The 20,092-nt window shown below is 48.0% G+C and overlaps 2 protein-coding genes across 6 annotated transcripts in view; both read left to right on the top strand.

Moving 5' to 3' along the window:
* Nucleotides 1-17,058, top strand: part of LOC115402820 (FERM, ARHGEF and pleckstrin domain-containing protein 1) — a 46,673-nt gene extending 29,615 nt beyond the window's left edge. Inside the window, exons 7-27 of one of the 4 annotated variants that reach the window (XM_030111395.1) lie at nt 89-203; nt 1,496-1,643; nt 1,761-1,856; nt 1,932-2,095; nt 2,221-2,289; nt 2,368-2,443; nt 3,569-3,782; nt 8,147-8,334; nt 8,417-8,506; nt 9,731-9,864; nt 11,068-11,149; nt 11,227-11,464; nt 11,544-11,674; nt 11,786-11,854; nt 12,263-12,352; nt 12,613-12,695; nt 12,893-13,005; nt 13,251-13,414; nt 15,075-15,182; nt 15,649-15,800; nt 15,887-17,058. In XM_030111395.1, the coding sequence (XP_029967255.1) occupies nt 89-203; nt 1,496-1,643; nt 1,761-1,856; nt 1,932-2,095; nt 2,221-2,289; nt 2,368-2,443; nt 3,569-3,782; nt 8,147-8,334; nt 8,417-8,506; nt 9,731-9,864; nt 11,068-11,149; nt 11,227-11,464; nt 11,544-11,674; nt 11,786-11,854; nt 12,263-12,352; nt 12,613-12,695; nt 12,893-13,005; nt 13,251-13,414; nt 15,075-15,182; nt 15,649-15,800; nt 15,887-15,968 (2,606 nt within the window). In that variant the 3' untranslated portion in view covers nt 15,969-17,058. Of the gene's footprint in view, nt 1-88; nt 204-1,495; nt 1,644-1,760; nt 2,096-2,220; nt 2,290-2,367; nt 2,444-3,568; nt 3,783-8,146; nt 8,335-8,416; nt 8,507-9,730; nt 9,865-11,067; nt 11,150-11,226; nt 11,465-11,543; nt 11,855-12,262; nt 12,353-12,612; nt 12,696-12,892; nt 13,006-13,250; nt 13,415-15,074; nt 15,183-15,648; nt 15,801-15,886 lie in introns of all 4 variants that reach the window. The other 3 variants (XM_030111393.1, XM_030111394.1, XM_030111392.1) reach the window with 3 other exon arrangements.
* A 1,417-nt stretch (nt 17,059-18,475) lies between these two features.
* LOC115402819 (dedicator of cytokinesis protein 9) overlaps nt 18,476-20,092 on the top strand; it is a 66,434-nt gene continuing 64,817 nt past the window's right edge. The window contains exon 1 of one of the 2 annotated variants that reach the window (XM_030111390.1): nt 18,476-18,810. In XM_030111390.1, coding sequence (XP_029967250.1) covers nt 18,694-18,810 — 117 coding nt within the window. In that variant the 5' untranslated portion in view covers nt 18,476-18,693. The remainder of the gene's footprint in view (nt 18,811-20,092) is intronic. The other variant, XM_030111389.1, reaches the window with a different exon arrangement.

Raw genomic sequence — 20,092 nt, 5'->3', positions numbered from 1 at the left:
TTGAACTCTTTTTCCCTTTTAGTTTGTCTTTGCTTTGTGCAACCAGAACAGAAATATATTTTATTTCTGTTTTTGTCTCGCTCTGAAGCCGAGATCGGGGACTTCGAGGAGAGCCAGTGCCGGTCACACCTCCTCAACAACAACTACATCCCAGACCAGATGCCCCTGATTGACAAGATAATGGAGTTCCACTCCAAGAATGTGTGAGTTTGTGTGTGGGATTGGGAGAGGGACGAGATGTGATATCCAATCGTGGTTTCAGGTTTGCTCTGTTCCGGAGGTCACCGAAGCTTGTCAGCACAAAGTGTTATTTCAGGCCTCCTGCGTGTCCCACTGGGTGATTTTATCATTCAGGTGACGCATTCAGAAAGGTTCTTCCTCATGCAGCTTTGACCGAGGTTGACCTTTTATTTTTTTTTTTTTTCCCTTTACATTAGGACACAGTGTGAGAGCAGGTTCCACTTAGGAGCATATTACTGGAAAGCGTCCAGATTGCCTCACACCACCCTCCCTTAAAACTCCCTCATCCATGGATAAGCTCAAACAGGAGCCCAGGCTTTGCCAACACTTGACTCACCTCGGGGTTGCAGTGTGTCCCGGCGGAGACGGACCGCACGGCGGGCGGCCGCCGCGACATGAAAGCGGCTCCGGCCGACACGACTTGCTCTCTTTAGCCTCGCTCTTTTTTTTTTTTTTTTTTTTCCTCCCGGAGTCCTTTTTTCCCAGTTGATAATTGTGACTGCAGTTCGCCTGGCAGGCTGCCAGGCGGAATTAAATCTCTTATTAAGTACCACACATACAGGAAACAGGAAGGCTTATCCGCTGATAAGAATTAGGAAAGTCAGTCAACATGTGCAGCCCCTCCACACCCCTCCCACCCAAGCTCCAGAAAACACAGATAAACATGGAAAAACCTGGACCTGTTTCTGAAGGAAAAACATTAAAAAACATCCAGTTTCCAGTCAATCACTCTCGTCTAAAGGATCTAAGAAAAGAAAACTTTAGGAATTGAAGTTGCGCTGTAACAGTAGAAGTTAACTGAGTATTTGGTGGCCCTTACTTTCAGACAGTCTTTGAAACGTGTTTAACAGACTGATGAGTGTGAGAGGAGAAGATTAAAAGCAGACCCTGCCGCCTCACGATCGTAAATCAAAGCCAAACCTCGGACAGACGTGATTAAATCAGTCACAAAACTCGGTGTCCTCTATGAATGTGATGAGTGTTTAGTCTGTGAAGTATCTTAAACCAGCATTTCACAAGTTGTTTGTGTTTCTGTGCCACTAATTTAGCGGTTTCTCTTTTGATCTTGAAGGTTGTAGGATTACAGTGTTTCATCCAGTGTAGATCTGTAAAAAGAGGATGGGTTGAGTCAGGCTCTGACTACGCAGGAAGTTAACTAGTTAGTGGTTTTAGTTTTTTTCCATTTAATGGACGGTCAGTGAGGACAAAATAAAACATTCTTGAACTGTGTTCCGCTCCTCGTTCTGTGCTGCAGAGGTCAGACGCCAGCAGAATCAGACTATCAGCTGCTGGAGGTGGCGCGCCGGCTGGAGATGTACGGCATTCGGCTTCACCCTGCCAAGGACCGCGAGGGCACCAGGTTAAGTCTGGCTGTGGCGCACACCGGCGTCCTCGTCTTCCAGGTCAGTCGCTCCCGTTTGGACACCAACCAGACAGATGTGCAGACGAACAAGCTGCAGGCTCAGCTCTCCGCGTTGGCTGGTTTTACTCTAAGGTTTAAAATGTTTTCTCTTCTTCAGGGACACACCAGGATTAACGCCTTCAACTGGTCTAAAGTTCGTAAACTGAGCTTCAAAAGAAAACGTTTCCTCATCAAACTAAGGCCCGACCTGAATGTGAGTGTTAATTCAGGACGATACAGTGTTTTACTACCCAGTAGTTGCTGTAAATGTGGTTCTCTGTTCCCTCAGAGTTCATATCAGGACACGCTGGAGTTCCTGATGGCCAGCAGGGACTGCTGTAAAGTCTTCTGGAAGATCTGTGTTGAATACCACGCCTTCTTCCGCCTCTTCGAGGAGCCCAAGCCCAAACCGAAGCCGGTGCTCTTCACCCGAGGATCCTCCTTCAGATTCAGGTGGGGGAGCCGACATCAAACGGCAGCTCCGTCTCCTCCGCAGCGCTCTGCTCCCATCACTTAGCAGCCTGCCACGGCTCTTGTAGATCAGCTCATTATTATCTCTCCCGTGCTTATCTCCGCAGCGGTCGCACGCAGAAGCAGGTGATTGATTACGTGAAGGAGTCCGAGTTTAAAAAGATCCCGTTTGAAAGGTAAAGGCTCGCGGACGTGCCGGGCGAGAGAGTTCTCAGAGCGCGTAACGCTGACCTTCAACATTCCTGTCCGCCCAGGAAACACAGCCGAGTCCAGCACAACAGTCACCTGTCGCCGCTGTCGTCTCCACGCCACCACGAAGCGCCGACGGAGGTGAGAGCTGAGAGCGCAGTTTGTTAGCATTTAGGTTTTTAATCTGTTGGGCGCGTACGTGGATTAGCTCTCATTCTGTCGCAACACGGTGGCTAAAGGTTGCAGAAGTCATAGCGTTGCACAAACTGAGCTTTAGCTTCACTCGGTTAAAACCTTCCCCCAGGAGTTGAACACTGTAAACAGCGGTTCGCTGCGCTGCAGTCGAGCCGACACGCTTCATCAGCCGCTGTCAGGAACCAACCATAAAGTGTAAACAGGCATCAGTACCCTGCCAACCACGTCACAAAATGACATTTCTCACAACTGAGATAAGGCCTTTTTCCTAGTTCTTAGGTCCTAACTGGGAGAGATAACTCATGTCCATAAAAAACAACAACTTTATTCTATTGTGTACACAGCCTAATGGAGTTTACACAGTCTTATATTATACTGTCAGGTTTTCTTTTTTGATTGCTTCTCATTAAAAAATATATTTTTCATGTTTTTTTAGAACTTAAAACACACAGCACCCATTCGATTCTTAAGATCGTTGCAATTTATTTTAATAATCTAACGTTCCTCAGCGTTTTTAAATATATGGCACATAATTTTACTTGGTGTAGATTTTTTTGAATCTTAGAGCGGAGGATCAAAATCATTGATTTACAGATATTTTGAGGAGAATATAAGCTCCTTATCCCTTTTGCCCGCTGGATCCCGTCACTGCAGGAGACGACCTGAGCCTGCAGAGGAATACAGATGAACGTGTCTTACGCCACGAGTTTAAGCCCTTTTCACCTTCGCTGGGTGTCCTGCTGTATCTGCTTCCAGCTCCCGTCCACGCCGGCGTCTGTACTGTTAGACATCGCTCTTCCCAGGGTTTTTGCACATCATCATCATCACTAACCCTTAATTAGCAAAGCTGTCAGCCGTAATGTGAACGATGCAGTCTGTGTGTGTATTTTCTCTACATTCGCTAATGATACACACCAGCTCATCAAAAACCGAGCCACAGGGAACGCTACAGTTGGTCAGAAACTCCACAGTCTGCCACTGCAGTAATGAAAACTTAATTTAAAACCCCAACTTTCAGTTCTGACTTATTGATGAGCCACATGTCCTCCCTAACGCTGTGCTTCCCGCCAGAGCGGCGTCTACCGGGACAGAGTGGACTCTCCCTCGCGCCGACACTGGAGGGAGGAGGTGCTGGTGAGCGCCGAGGACCCCTCCACCTCCCGGACGAGCAGGATGAGCCCCTCCTACCAGAGGAACGGCCACGAGGAGCGGGCGGGCTCCGTGTCCAGGGCGGAGGAGACGAGGGGCTCGCCGCGCCAGATCCAGCTGGAGCATCCCAGTGCAGGTCTGACGTCTCAGCCGGCGAAACGTGGCGGCTCGGCCGCTCCCTACGTCGACTACGGAGACGTGAATAGCGTCTACGGCGCCGGCAGGGACCAGGGTAGCAGGGCCAACCACGTCTACGCGGAGCAGGTCACGCAACGCAGGGGGTCAGGCGGCGGCGGCGGAGGAGGAGGAGGAGGGGTCAACGGGGCCCAGCAGGAGTACTTCCTGGGTCAGATGAGGTACAGGGAGGCGCAGTCCCGCTCGCCGCTCGGCATGAGCCACGAGCTGAACCTGTCCACCAGGCAGGCGTATCAGCGGGTGGAGCCGAGTCCGGTTTATAGCCAGGCGGGGGACGTCGGCGTCTTCCCCAGAGAGAGGCAGGGCGGCGGCGGTCCTCTCACCGCTCCGCAGATGATGGGCTCCAGGGGGGCGGCGGCCACGCCGACCCACGACGCTCCCCATCAGGCGCCTCACCTCGGCCACTCCGAGCAGAACGGCTACGCCCCCCCTCAGTTCTCGGACGGCCGCTGCTCCCCGGCCCCGAGTCGGTCTCCCCGCTCGCAGAAGCTCCACAAATCCCGACACCACGCCGACGCCGACCCCCACCAGGGGCCGCCCCCCGTCCTGTCCCGCGACGAACGCATGGCCGCCCTGGAGCGCCGCATGATGGCCAACGGCCTCTCGGCCCCGGGCAGGTGCCGCAGCGGCCCGGGCCACCGGCGGCTAGGGGCGCCCGGCGCCAGGCAGGTGGGGGGGGTCCCGGTGAACGACTGCCCCACCACCAGCGGCTCCGAGTCCAGCGAGTCGGAGCTGGAGGGCAACAGGGGCGGCGGCAGCCCCGTGATGTGCGGCAATCCGGCGGATTCTGGCTCCAACACCCACATCCCCAGAAACAAGTTTTCCTTCGGCAGCCTGCAGCTGGACGAGGAGGCGGACGAGGACGCCTCCCACGCCTTCAGCGATGACGAGGGACAGATCTTTAGCTGTTAGCGTACGGAGAACCTCCAAACATCTCTTCTGAATCGGAAGGGTTTGGTTGAGGTGCAGATCCCGTGATTGCGGCGTTGTCCATTGGCTGACAGCTCAGATCTCCTTGCCGCTCTGATTCACAGCGCGCGGCACTCGAAGCACTTTCCAGACATAAGTCTCCGCACAACGTTCCCTCGCTCATTGTCGGGAGCAACTTAACGCTTTCCTTCATTACAGTGAAATATCTGTGCAGACCTGAACTCGTGCCTTGTTCCTCGTCCAGACTGAGCCGCTAGGAATTAATTAGCGCGGAGCGTTTTTTGGCTGAGTTGTAGAGATGATCAACATGTGGTCGGCATCGCTCTCGAGGCTGTGTTTTTTGCTGAGTTTCTCCATGCAGCTGCCTTATGACTTCCTTCTGTGAAATATCACTCCACAAACTCCAAACACCAAAGTGTTGGTAAAATATTGAACAGTTTTATAAATAGTATTCATCGTGCTTGTTGTTTCTCATGTGAAGTCTTTGGTAATAATTCTCTTAGGATTTGTTGTCGGTGATCTTTAATGTTAGCATCTGGTGCGTGGCCGCTGTGAGGAGTTCAGCCTGAAGGTTTTGATGTTGGGGTACGAAGTGGTCCATATGTTTGAAATAGTAACTTTAGCGTTTGATCGCTGTGGGTTTTTTTTCCTTTCTGATCTCTGCTGACATGGAGCCAACTGATTGATTTATCGATTGTAAAGGCAGAAAATGTTATCGGTTACCTTATGTTTTATCAGTAAGATGTAGGAGCACCAGCAAATCAGAAAAGGGCATCCTCAAAAGACCCCTAATTTAAAAAAAAAAAATCTTTATTTTTCATTCTCCTCAGTTTCTTTTGCACGTCTATTTTCATGTTTGTTTGTTTTATCTGTTAAAAAAAAAGATCTGTGTATGTTTTTTCTTTTCTGTCCATTGAAAGCATGTTTCTGTCTCTCATTTCTCATGTTGTTTTCTTTTTTTTTTCCCCTTCTCTAACTGCATGTAAACCTGTTCTGTCACTCACTGTGTTTTCAAAGCGGGGATGTAAAACGGGACGCCGCTCTTCTCTGAATTCCCTCTTCCTGCAATCATCCAGCAAACATAATCAGGTTAAGGCGGACAGGAGTTTGGGAATAAGCTGGAAAACAGCAGCAGAACTTTGTGTTTTTGTGTGTATAAAGCATTTTTAGGGCAAAGCACTCAGTCTGTGGGCTCATCCATCATCCCTCAATGCTTTTGTGAGGCTTCCAGACATTTTTAGCTCTGACCTCAAAAGCACGCTCAGAGATACTGGAGATTGTATTTGGATGTTTCTCCATATGAATTAACATGGAATTTAAATGCAAATACTGGAGTTTACTGGATAATTGCAGTGTGAGGCTCCTCTATGGTGCACAGAACTGTCCCACACACATCAGTGTTCTTAAGTGAAAGAAATCCTTCAAGCCAATTTAAGAAAAGGCTGTTGCATCATGGGAAACCAGCAGGATGCAGACATGTTATTAATATTAAGTATTAAAAATAAAAATTCTTTAAATTGTGATGACAGCAACACACCTCAGACAAATTATAAGTTTAGCAAGTGACATTAAAAAACAAAGTTTGTTAAATATTTGTAAGCAATTAGTTTAAATAAGGTTAGAAAATATATCGAAAAGTAAAAATAATCTTTCTAAGTGAAAGTAGACGGAGGTTAAATACACTCGTTTTCAATTCCGCTCATTTCTCCATATATTCTTATATTTTTACTACCCCCACAAAAAAGAAGAAACAAAGAAACAGCAAAAAGAGGAAAAACGAAACATTTCGCCATTACAAAATGGTTCAGAAAACCTGAATCAGCTTCCGATTCCCAGCTGCCCTGACCTCCGGGACGCCACGTGAAGCCATCGCTGTTATTTCCCTGCCGTCAGATATAAAGTGATGAAAACACTGAATCCTGCCTCCGTTTACTTTTCACATGTTGCCCCAGCCTTTTCTTGAAATGCGGCTTGTAATCATTTCCATAAACCTGTCGTATTGACTCAGGCTGCTGGTCACCGCTGAACGCTGCTTGGCTGCATGTGTGTTTTTCCGTGCACGTTTCCCTGCCTGCTGTTTGCACGTCCTCTGCTGCATGTACTGTAACACACAGGTAGCGCTCTCTCTCAACTCACCGCACTTTCACTTTTATGTATATGCATGAACATATGAGAATGTTATTGTAAGAATAGGAAATCATTTAAAGACTTTTTTTAGTGTGTAAATGATTAATTAAAAAAAAAAACTCACTTAATTGTAATTATTTACTCATGTATATTTCTGTCATTTTCAACAACAACAAGACTGTATTTATTTGGAATTATATAAAAACCTATTTTTATATAATAGACAGGGAAAGAGCGTTCTGCATGAAGCCTCTTTTCTTTTTGCTTGCTTCTCTTTCACTCACTGGGCTCGGGCCTCTTCGTGCTGCTTTTCTCACTCTTTATATCCTTTTAATGATGTAAATAAAGTCAATAAAGATCTGAACTTTTTTGGGAGCGGTTTATTTTGTGGAGTCTGGTGCTCATTAGAACTTGTCTTGTTTCGTCTGTGTCGTTCCTGTAGCTGCTTCAGCTCCTCTGTAGTGTTCAGACCCAGTTGTTGTGCTGATTGCAGCCGCGAGTCGCACGGTTTGTCTGTGCCGGCGCACCGGAGGATGGCGGCCTGAGGAAATGGCTAAAACACGGTAACTCTGTCGGTACAGTGAGCCGTCTGGCCTCCAGCGTCCTGCGGGATGTGTCTCGGCTTGTGCGTGGATTGACGCGGTGCGCTGTCTGGCCTGTGGAGTGAGTCACGGCTGGTGTTTCTAACCCCGGCTGTTTGGAGTGGCTGATTAAAGGTCAAACACTGGGAGGATTTTTGATTTGATGGATTATGAATGAGATGTTGGGGAATTTGTCAGGTACTTTTCAATATCTGTACACCACAATGGAAAAGGGCATTTCATACAATGTCATTACAAACTGTGAAACCGCCATATATTTCATGTTACACATGATCTGATTGAGTCCAGTCCTCCTTGTTTTCATACTTTAGCAGAAATACATTGTCTCTGAACGTCACTGAATTTGTCATATTTTTAGCGAGAAGTTTTTGCCACATATAGAAGTTTTGTTAAAATGCTTTAAATGTTTTAGTTTATTTGTTTAAGTTATTTCCAGTCTAATTTTAACCATTTTTGAGAAAAATTCTGCATACAGAGAAATTCAGGAGCGTATTTGAGAAGAAGCTGGAATGGTTTAGATCAATTTTCCACTCTTTAACTAGTCTACTGCTCATGCATCTGTGTTTTGTGACCTCTGACCTCCTGTAGGCTCGGCATGTCTGACCTGTTGTCTTCATGCCGAGCTTGACGTGTCTTCTCCGTGCAGCCGCGGCGCCCGGCAGCCCCCAGCAGTCGTCCTCCCCGGGACACCCCCACGGCATGGTGAACGGCCAGAAGTCCCTGGACCTGTGCGGCCACAGCCCCGACGGCCGGCAGCCGTCCCCCCTCACCAGCCCGCTGCTCAACGACGCCTGCAGCGTCCGCACCGACGACGAGGACGAGGTCCGGAGGAAGGTCGGCGAGTCTCGTCCGGAGAGCTCTGCCTTCGTCGTCTCGTTGGCGTCGACACAAACGCGCTCTCTCTGTGAATCCTCAGAGGTTTCCGACAGATCGGGCCTACTTCATCGCCAAGGAGCTGCTGACCACCGAGAGGACGTACGTGAAGGACCTGGAAGTGGTGACGGTGGTAAGACACACCAAACACACGCCGCTCCGTTGTTTGTTTTCCCCTCGCCGCCGTCCTCTGGGGAGAAAACATTGATTATTCCGGTTAGCTGCTCCACTGCAGAGCGGCCCGCCAAAACACAGCGCCGGTGCAATGACACTAGGAATATTTCTGGCAGCTGCGATTTCATTTTTTATTCATCCCCAACGCTCTGAAATACATTTATCCGCCTCGTTCAAGGCTGTGAATACTAAACTGCCTTGGTTTGAAGAGCTATCGGGCAAAGTTTGAGTCTTCCTCAGCGTAACTCTCCGTTTCTGTCCAATAATCGAGATTTTATTGGCTCGACGCGAACATATGGGCGCGTTTTCATGTGACGGTATCTCAAGGTAAACGCGGCAGTAAACAGGATATTAAAAGTCCCGTACCTCCCCCTTCAGCTGAGGCACGTGCGGAGAGCGCCTCGCTCACTTTTCACTGTTTGCTTTTAAAAGGTTTTTTTCCTCCTCTTCTTCTTCTGAAAATTTTAGAGGCTCTCACACATCTCATAAATATTTGGGTCGGCTTGTGTCCTTAATCTTCCCTCCGCTCTGTGTGTGTGTGTGTGTGTAAGTGCCTTTTCCCGTACGCTGGCTGGTGCTGTTGAGGGTGAAGTCATCTGAACAACAGCTGGTGTTTCATCTCAGGGCCCTCTAGAAACACTCATTCTTCCTAAAGCCCACTTCCCTTTCCAATCACGTCAGCCGAACGAAGCGGTTTTTCTCCCCGTCGCACGCAGAGCACACACACACACACACACACACACACACACACACACACACACACACAGCTCGCGTCGCTCCACTCGCGTCTGACCCGACGAAACGCCAGCAGTAGGAAAGACTTGAACGCTCATGTTTCCGTTCATCCTCGACCAATTAGGGGATTTTAGAGATGTCACCGTCGCGACGGGCGACCAGGAGATCCGGAAAGGAAAACCTGCTTTGGCGTAATGTGACGTGATCTTGAACAGGACTGCTTGTGTTTGTGAGAAAGTAGAACTTCCACGTTTTTTTAACAGGATTAGGAGCAGAGCTGTTTAGGTTTTTCATGCATATTAATCCAGTGCAATTTCTGTTATGAACTTTTCTGAGCCTTATTTTTTGAGCTGCACCTGTAGTCTGAACTGAATGTGTCGATCTTTGTTTCTAATCTTCAGAAACGTAACGATTTTCCAAGTGTAAATCTCCGTCTCTGCGGTTTCAGTCGTTCCAGAGGGCCGTAGGAGACGACGAGGCGACTCCAGACTCGCTGAAAAGCACCATCCTCTCCACCTTTGAGCCTCTGCACAAGTTCCACACGGGCTTTCTCAGGGAGGTGGAGCAGCGGCTGGCGCTGTGGTGAGACTCGTTTCCCCGCAGGCCGAGAGCCTCTGCTTCAATTCATCCACAACTCCTCTCCCACCTTATTTTTTTGTATTTTTAAATAAGCTTTAATGGCGGGTAGCCTGCCAGGGCGACCCGGTCCTATTAGTTGACCTGAGGAGCCACCGTTTCCATGGCAACAGTCATGCTGCACCACAGCCGGCTTTTTTTTTTTTTTTTTGCCTGTGGGTTTTTGCTGTCTGATCTCCTTAATGATGTGGTGCTTTATCTAGCACATACTGAATCCCTCTCTCTCTCTCACACACACACACACACACACACACACACACACACACACACACACACACACACACACACACACACACACACACACACACACACACACACACACACACACACACACACGCACGCCTACAGTGATGCATAAAATCCGTCAAGCTGTTAAAATTTACCGTCAGTGCTGCACACAGTTATTTCCATTCCAGAGTGTACAGTGGGTAGTTCCACTCGTTTGAAGCTCCAAATTGAAGCAGGAAATTATATCGCACCCAGCCCTGCTGATAAAACCCAACATTCAAATATGTATGCAAATCCTTCAACACTACATGCGTCTCTTTTGTGCCTTTGGACGCACAAACATGGGTAATGTGTGTCTTTCTTCTAATAAATACGACTGGAAGCCGCTCTGTCCTCGCTGAGCCGAGACGGGTTTTTCAGACTGAGGTGTTTTTTTTGCTCGGGAGCTGCTGTCAAAAGATTGCACCACCTTAAGAAGTATTTGGAATATGTACAGTAATGGCAGCAGATCATCATGAATGGAGAGTCTTGTGCTCCAGGGAGACACCTGCTGGTCGGTCCGGCTCCTCAAAGTTTGACAGTCCCCTCTGGACTTTTTTTCATCGTACACAGAAAAAAAACTCATCTACATGATCAGTGACCTTTAGGCGCTTTTGTGTAGCTTGATGGATTACTACACCGTCGTTTATGATAACGACAGGTATTTATTCAGCTCAGGGCGAAACGAGGAATATTAAGGGCGTCCGGGAGCAGCACGAAAAAGCAGTGTGTGTGTTCATTTAAATGAAATCGCAATATTCATAGAGAAAAAATCTGTAAAATAAGGTCAATTACAGTTTGAAAATTGATCAAAATATGTAAAGAATATAAATATCACAATCAATCATTTATTCAGCTTTTAAACGTGTTGTTTGTTTTTAGGGAAGGGCGCTCAAATGCACACATCAAAGGAGATTACCAGCGCATCGGAGACGTGCTGCTGAAGAACCTTCAAGGTTTGAAGGTGAGGTGTGAAACTTTCACACACTTCCAGTCATAATGGTGCGCTCCTCCTGACTCACAGTGGCTCCCTGTCTGCAGCCCCTGGCAGCCAGTCTGAGCCGGCAGTCCGAAGTCCTGCTGGAGCTGGAGAAGGCCTGCCGGGCGTCCCGCCGGCTGGAGGCTCTGTGCAGGGAGTTCGAGCTGCAGAAGGTCTGCTACGTCCCGCTCAACGTCTTCATCCTGCGGCCCCTGCACCGCCTCGTTCACTACAAGCAGATCCTGGAGCGCCTGTGCAAACACTACCCGGCCACACACGTGGACTTCAGGGACAGTCGAGGTGCAGGATTGGCACGTTTTAACTGAAGCCGGTTTCAGTTTCACACTACAGTCGGTAACGTGGGGTCTGTGTCGTGCAGCTGCTCTGGCGGACGTGTCCGAGGTGGTGGAGCAGCTCCAGGGAGGCCTGATCAAGATGGAGAACTTCCAGAAGCTCCTGGAGCTGAGGAAGGATTTGATCGGCGTTGACAATCTCGTTGTCCCCGGGAGGGTGAGTTCAAAAAACGGTCAAGAAGTGAATGTCAGATCTATTGTTTCACCACGAGAGGCTGATCGGAGGCGCGTTAATAACCGGCACATGCTTCTTGGTTTTCCTTCTCAGGAGTTCATCAGGTTAGGCTGCCTGAGCAAACTGTCTGGGAAAGGCCTGCAGCAAAGAATGTTTTTCCTGGTAACACCCGGCCGCCTTCACTCCGCGTCGCTAATCTGGTTATTCGGTGATCTCAGCAGAAAAACAAGCACGCTTTCATCCTCTCCAGACACACATTACCCAGATCGTGTTGGCAGATGTAGAGCAGATACAAGAATTCCTGCAGGGAGAGAGAAAAAAACATCTGAAATGCAAACTTTTATCATGTGTTTTACACGTGCATGTGAATTATAAACTTGCACCGAAAAGAATAATCGGTTTCGGTGTTATGGCAGGCTGTTTGTGCCTGCAGAGATTTATTTATTGAATCATATACATTTGGACCGGTGGTTTAAACACGGAGCAGACCGGATGGCATTCTTCTGAAAGGTTAATCTACGTGTTTCGTCTCCTCTGTCCCCCCCCCTCTCCCCGCCTCTCCGGCGACAGTTTAATGACGTCATCTTATACACAAGTCGAGGGATGACGGCGACCAATCAGTTCAAAATGCACGGGCAGCTGCAGCTCCACGGCATGACAGTAAGTGCTCCGTCCGCACGCGGCTCGCACGGCGCTCCAACAGCTGCCACCAGTTCATCATTACTGGAAATAAGCTGCTTCGAACAGCTGAAGTCCTTTCAGCATCTGCTCCAACACACACACACACACACCCGTTCATTCAGTCACTTTCACACATCCTTCTCTCTCATCTCTGCCTCCTTCATTCACCTCTCGGTCTATTTCGGTCCGCGCTGTCCCAGATACTCCGGCTCTCTCATGTCTTCTCCGTGTCTCTGCAGATCAGAGAGAGCGAGGACGAGTGGGGCGTGCCTCACGCCTTCACGCTGGTCGCACAGCGACAGTCGGTGGTTGTGGCCGCGAGGTGAGAGATGTGATCTATGGATCTATGTCAAACACATACAAATCATGTGATTATTGCAGATGGTGACCCCGTGCAGTTTAAAACAGAAGATGAAATCAGATGTCTCTTCTCGTTAGCATGACTGTTTCTGACCATCGGTTCATCCCGTGATCCCTAACCACCTCGTAGAAATAAAATGTCCGATTGTTTTGCCGCAGTTCTTCGGCGGAGATGGAGAAGTGGATGGAGGACATTAAGATGGCGATAGAAATGGCAACAACCAGCAACGGGCCTTCATGTGACCTTCTGACCAGCAATCTGACGGACAACAGTAAGTTACCGCACAAACACACGGCTGGACGTGAACGCTTCACCCCAGTTATCCGGCAGAATGCGACACAGTGAGTGGAGAAAGTGTAAAAAGCTCCCCAGCCGACTGAAAACAGCAGAGCTGCGTTGACTTGTGAGTGATCTGACACTGTCTGTGTTTTAGCTCCTCTCTCTCCCTCCCTCCCTCCCTCCCTCCCTCACCGTCCCGCTCATTGCCTCGCAGTAACAACCTCCTGACTTTCCCAGAATGCCCGGAGGACTCCTCGGTGGAGGCGGAGTCCGAGGACGACATGACAGCCTCGCACACCTCGCTGGACAAGCCGGCCGCCCACCGTGGTAACACCATGGTGCACGTGTGCTGGCACAGGAACACCAGTGTGTCCATGCTGGACTTTAGCATATCCGTGGAGGTATCGGCCCAGCCCCAGACCTGCACCCCCCTCCTCCTCCTCCTCCTCCTCCTCCTCACACCTCCCACCTCCGGCCTCGCTGTTTTCTCTGTTTCTGTGCTGTAGCTGAACTCACTTTGATGACCTCTGGGTGGGAACGGTGACCTCCTGGGGTTCATTTCAGAATCAGGTCCTCATTGTGTCCTTGAGGTTACATTATTGTGTTTCCTTAAGTAATGTGCCATGCAAAGTACAATATCAGTGGCTTAAAAGTTGGGGCCAAAAGTTGCAGGTTTGATCCCCAGCATCCCCTCTGGGCCTGAAGCTCGGTGCTGAGCAGGGAGCCTGCAGCTGGTTTTTAGAGCTTTATTTGCTGAAAACATCCCTGTGAAAACCGTGATAGGGAGAGCAAACATGATAAATACAGGCAGCAAACAACACGAAGCGCCGTTCGGCTTGATGCCGCTGCTACTTGTGCACATTCTGTCTACCTTCAAACCAGGTTAGACTATTTCTGTCTGAAACTGAGGTTGAAATTTCAACCGTTTCTACTGTTCAGTCTCGGTGAGGTTACCGTTCCCACTTTTCCCTCCTTCTTGGCTGACGTTGCCTCCTAATCTAAAGTGGAAACTGTGGCTTTTCTATGTGGTTCTGTCCCCTTTTCTCTCCCCCCTCCCCCCACTCGGCACCTCCGGTTGTCTCTGTGTAGAGAGAGAGAGCAGTTGGTAGACGTGCTGATCGTCCTCGTCTCTCACTGACAGAACGGATCCCGTTGTAGCGCCCCCTACAACCCGGCCCGGCCCCGATCTCGTTCTGCTCTTCCTCTGTGGTTGTAACGATGTCCTCTTCACAGCCGTGCCCGGACACTCCGCCGGCCTCCGTGTTTAACCCCTGCCACTGCATGCCTGTGTTTCACGTACTCAGTCTCTGTGTTTCTGTCCCTCCTTCCCTCCCTGTCTGTTTTTTTCTCTCTCTCTCTCTCTCTCTCTCTTTCGCTCTCACACGTCTGTGAATTCCTCCGCGGTAGAGGAGCCTAGTCCAGTCAGTGAGAATAAGGCCCCCCCGGTGGGGCCCCCGAGTGGCCAGGGACCAGTGCCTCTGTCTGTTATCTGCTGGTACCGAGTTCAGAGCCTCTCCTTTAGTGAATCCTGCAGGAGTCTAGAGGTAAAGTAGCCAGGCAGACAGGAGGGGGGGGGCCCCATGTGTGGCTTTGTTTCTACGGCTCATTTATTTGTTTCGTCAAACACTTGAAAAAAAATAAATAAATAAACGAAACACTTTTCTTAGTCTGATGAAATAGATTCTTCATAAATCAGTTTAATTGATAGCGGTCACACTGTAATATGAACTTCCTTTCTTCTCACATGTTCGGATCAGACATTTTAACGTCAAACATTAACAGAAAGCCAGACCTGTGCTCAGTGTTCACTTGCGCTTCTTAATGGTATTTTATTCCAGGAAAAACAAGATGATCATTGAAACGTGTTGATTCGGTTTAAAAGCCATTATATTTAATCAGTAAAGTACCATTAAAAAGATCTAGAATGCACCACACCTGTGAATTTGCAGCACATTTAAAAGGTCAAAGGTTTAAAAGTTGATATTTTTCAGTGTTCAGCAGAACTGTGTTGTGTGACTTTGGCGAGTTTCAGAATCAAGCTTGTGATCTTTGTCTTTGCAGAATCAGCTTTCAGGGAACTTACTGAGGAAATTCAAGAACAGCAACGGCTGGCAGAAGCTCTGGGTGGTGTTCACCAACTTCAGCCTGTTTTTCTACAAGTCCCACCAGGTGAGGAACACACACACACACACACACACACACACACACACACACACACACGCACACTCCTGTGTCCTGCCGTTCGTCCGTCCAGCGCCGTGCTTCCCCTGCTCTGTTTTCCCTGAAAGCATCACATCTCAGTGCAGAATATCCAAACTGTGTGTCACTTCACAGCTGAACACATTTTCCCAGGCACTTCTTTTTTTTTTGTTTTTATTTCACTGCATGCCTCAGGAAACACTTTCCAGACTATGGATATTGTGAGTTCTTTATCAATAGTCATTCAATATTTGTATTTATGTGCATTAAATCTCAAGTAAATAGTGTTTCTGTTGAGTTGAAATGGCAGAAAGGAATCACGTGTGGCTGATGAGTGTTTTGCTTCATACAAAGTTACATGAAGGGAAATTAAATAGGCGTTAAAATTCAAGTCAATCTTTCAGCCGGTTGCTTTGTCTTCCTGTTTCTTCTGCAGGATGATTATCCTCTGGCCAGCCTCCCTCTGCTCGGTTACTCCGTCACCGTCCCCTCCGAGTCTGAGAACATCCACAAGGACTACGTCTTCAAGCTGCATTTTAAGTCCCACGTCTACTATTTCCGATCAGAGAGCGAATACACCTTCGAGAGGTACGCCGCGCCGCCGCTCGCCTCAAAAGTTCTTCAGTGTTTTTTTTTACGTCTCGGCTGACGGAGAGCCTCTCTCTGCCCTGCAGGTGGATGGAGGTCATCCGCAGCGCCACGCTCCCCTCCGGTCGCGCTCGGGCCCTGAACAGCAAAGAGCCGCACCCCCTCTGAGTCGGCTCGCCCGGCCCGGCCGCCGCCCGTCCCGAACCTCCTGGACTCTCTCGGCTTTTCTTTTCTACGCATATCTGGGGACATTTGTACATGTGTCCATGCACATTTGGTGCTTTTTAATGCTTTAATGGTGACACGTCCGCTGGTTTAGACTGCATCAGAGACTGCATTTTTTGGCATTTTTACTCTCAACTCTGAAACCTCTTTTTAAGGATGTCATTTTATACTGTTTTCTAAATGGTCTGAACCACTTCCTATCTTTCTGGTTTTACATTTTGCCATTGGTTGTTTTTACAGCAGGAATACGTCGATATAGATCCTCAGTATTCTTTCTTAGATTGGTAAACTCTCACGCTGCGTTGTCATAAACATTTTTGTCTATTTGTTCATTTTACTGAACACGGCTGCTTTGAAAACGGTCCCGTATCTTCAGTGCCAAACTGGTTTTTAACCGCGTCCGGGACTTTTTTGATGCTATTTTGTTACAAGGAGGACCGGGACTGTCCTCTGTGTACCGTGAAAACAGGCCACCCTTTAACGCTCAGTGCGCCGTGCACACCCAGCCCAGCACAAAGGGTCGACGAGGAGATATTGAAATTATTTTCTGGTATTATAGACAACAGTAACCCTAGGACGGATCATAGTGTGGCCCGGGGTAGCTGACACCACCAATAATGCCATTTCAAGTAAAGTAAATATTCTATTTGTTGATCTTTGTTGTATGAATGCTCTCAGAGAGCTGGGGGGTTTTTTTGTTTGTTTTTTTTTTTTTTTTTTTTAATTAACTCTGATATGAGACAAAGCCTGACATGTTCATAATCAGTGTATTATGAAGGTAAGTGTAATTGAAAGCTTTAAAAGTTAAGTGTGAAACGAAATAGAAACTTTCAGTTCCAAACGCCGCCGCCCTCCCGAACACGGATCCCTCCGCGGGTCTGCCTGGATGGAAATATGCATTTGACAGGGTTTTGCAGTGAAGTGTATGAGATGGAAAACCTCAGTTCTGATTGGAATTGCAGAGTTTTTTTTACCAGAAAACTAGAGAGCTATTTGGAAATGAAAGCAATAAAATCTTACTTATAAGCTGAAAGTTTTGTGACTGGTTTTCTTTGAAGCTGGGGAGTGTGTTTATGGTTGTGACCTACAGATGGCATCATTGATCAAGGATGTGGGTTCAGCAGCTCTGCAGCACTGAGAGATCTCTTCATGCTGAACTAACTTCTTTTCAAATTGCAGAATTTAATGACATGAACCCTTTATTCTGAATGTCACTTTATTTGTTAACTTTGTATTTCACACACATGAATCGATTAACGCCTGATCAGAAAACAAATCAAACATTTTGACCCAACACTGAGAGAGGACTTGTCTTTGAGTTACTCCTGGAATTTGAAAAATGAAGAGAATGCCCAGCAATCCTGTTTCACACTCACGATAACACAAGCACTTGTTTTGCCACCTGAGAGAGTCTTGAACGCCAAGTTCTTGCACCTCTGCGTCTGAGTGGAGGATGAGAATAAACTGAAGCCTTGAACACGTGAAATTAATACAAGTGACTTTATGTTCTGCATCCTGCTCTGTTCCTGCCTCGTGCCTCTGCTCCGTCAGATCAGTATCCTCCATCAGTCCTTGCAGACTAAATTGTATAACTAATGGTTTCAGGGCGTTGGAATCGATCTCGGCTGACTCTGGCTGGATTCAGGGTTAGGGTCCATCCATCAGGGTTAAATGCTTGTTTTTAGACTGTGGCATAACAGCTGATAACCCATCCAAGCACAGGGAGAATATGCAAACTCAATCGTGCTCTGAATTCAAAGTGGGAAGACCGTCACTGGAGTTTGATAAGCTCTGGAAAGATTTAAGCTGCTTTATGTAAATGTTTGACTTAAAATCTTATTTACAAGAACAATGGCTTATTGGTCACGCATTCAGATGCACAGAAAGATTTGATCTCTGCACTGAGCCAACACGAGGAAGCAGTGTACAGCGACTACACAGCGGCCGGAGAGCTTCGGGGTCAAGTGCCTTGCTCTGGTTGCACAATCTATCGATCTTGTGCATTTTGTTAATTTTATACAGATTGTAATGCCCCCTAAGAATCCACTGTGCCCATTTCCAAAACCACCAGACTAATCTGATTTCTTGGCATGCTGCCAGAACAGATTAATTTGATGTTAGAGGAGATTTTGTTTTTATTCCCTTTATTGAGGACAAAAATCCAAATTATTAGTTCATAGTTGTTGTTTTCTGACAAAAGAAATGCCTCCTCGTGCTGTGATGTTTGTGTCACTGGCCTGACTCTGACTCAGTCATTCATAGTGGAGCTGCTCTCAGTCCAAAGTCCAGGCTCCAGGCCCAGCGGAGTGGGCAGGCCTTCCAGCCGGTAAGGGGCGGAGTGCGCGCGGAAGAAACCCGATTATACACCTCCTGTGTGGCGCTGGACGGCCAATGAAACCGTGCTCGAGAGGATACTTTATTGTGACAACAGTACGTCGGATGGGAGAGGGCAGCGCTCTCGGATGGCACAATAACAGCACGCTGGAGCGTAAAAGTGAAAGAGCGGATCGAGGAGTGAGAGTGAACCAGCAGCAACATGAGCCGTCTCCAAACTCGTGGCGCGCGCGCCTGTAGCGGGGATCGGAGACGCGGATGAACGACGAATGTGAAAGCGTGTCGTTATATTCTCGCGGGTTGGACGGCAGTCGATGGGAAGCGGCGCGCAGTGATGGGCACCCCAGCGCACCCGGAGACCAGGAAATTTACGCGCGGGCTGGGAAAGCCTGGCACCGCGGCCGAACTCCGGCAAAGTGTCTCAGAAGTGGTGAGGACCTCCGTGCTGATTGTAAGTACTCCACACACACCTTGACTCCATCTCCTCCTCCACCTTGGTGCCCCGGTCTGTGTGTGGCGCAGGGATCCAGGCGCGTTTTTTTTTTTTTTTTTGTTTCTTTTACGCACTCTTTAACCACAAAACAGCTGACTGTGGCCCAGCTGGGCGGGGAGACAGCTCTGTCTGGGTGAAGTACAACAGGTCCTGTCATGACTGCTTGACCCTGAGTTGAAAATGGTCGTGAGCATGATTCTGGAGTGAATGAATCAGGGTGTGTCTTTGGGAGACTGAAGATTCCATAACTGGTGTTTTGTTTCACCAAGATGATTTATTTTCTCATGATGGTGCCAGATCTGGGAGAAATGCCTTTGTTGGACGCATCATATTGGTATGCTCTCATAGTGTAACTGTGTGTGTGTCCAGAGTGACTTTACTGTTTTACTTATTCATCATAGCAATTTTATTTTAAATATCAAATTTTCTATGTTTACATATTTTTACGTTTTTTACTTTGGCCTTTAGTTTATCAGGAGGCAATATTTTGTACTGTATATTATACAGAGTATTTGACTACTTGAAAGTTACTTTTGGTTTCACCCACTTCATTTTAGACTTGTGGAAATCCCACAGTGTTGAGGTTTAGGGTCATAATAGCTGCAGAGTTGAATAGAATGAGCTTTTTGAATGAATGAGTGTGTGTTACATTTCACATTCAAATCTGAATCTTATTCACAAGATTTAGTTAGACTTTGTTGAGAAGGTGCAATGATGTTAGATTGTGGCATTTTTTTTGATGCGTGTTGGATTCCCTGGAGAATCAGTGCTTGTTCAGAGCTGAGTGCTGTGCATCAATGAGGGCGTCACGTTTCCCTGAGATGACATAATATCTCCTGACAGAAGAAAGCACCCGGCTTCGGTTTCCTGCTACAAAGTGCACAGTGACAGTGACATAAAACCTAGTGTGACTCCGGCCTGCAACATCTGGAAAGTGGCGCACCGCCTCGGTGTCAGTTTCCCCAGAGGAAAAAGGAGTCGACCCCTTTGTTGCGTCCATGTGTTTAGGGGTGTTTAGTGCTCCGTCTCATTGTCCCGGCTTTCCTGGAAAAAGTTGCTAAGCAACAGAAACAGACACCGTCCAGGCTCTCTGTCAGGGAAATGAAATCCTGAGTCAGGATCCCAGAGATCCAGCCACACCTTCATATTATTTATTCATTCTCACTCTGGTGCACGGCCAGAGACGCCTGAGGGAGGAGAGCAGAAATGGATACAAGTATGCATGTTGGGAAATCAGCAT

This window comes from Salarias fasciatus, chromosome 16 (assembly GCF_902148845.1).
Source record: "Salarias fasciatus chromosome 16, fSalaFa1.1, whole genome shotgun sequence".
In the NCBI taxonomy this organism is placed as follows: Eukaryota; Metazoa; Chordata; class Actinopteri; order Blenniiformes; family Blenniidae; genus Salarias; species Salarias fasciatus.
Note: the sequence above shows the minus strand (reverse complement) of the source record. Positions and strands in the feature narration are given on the sequence as shown.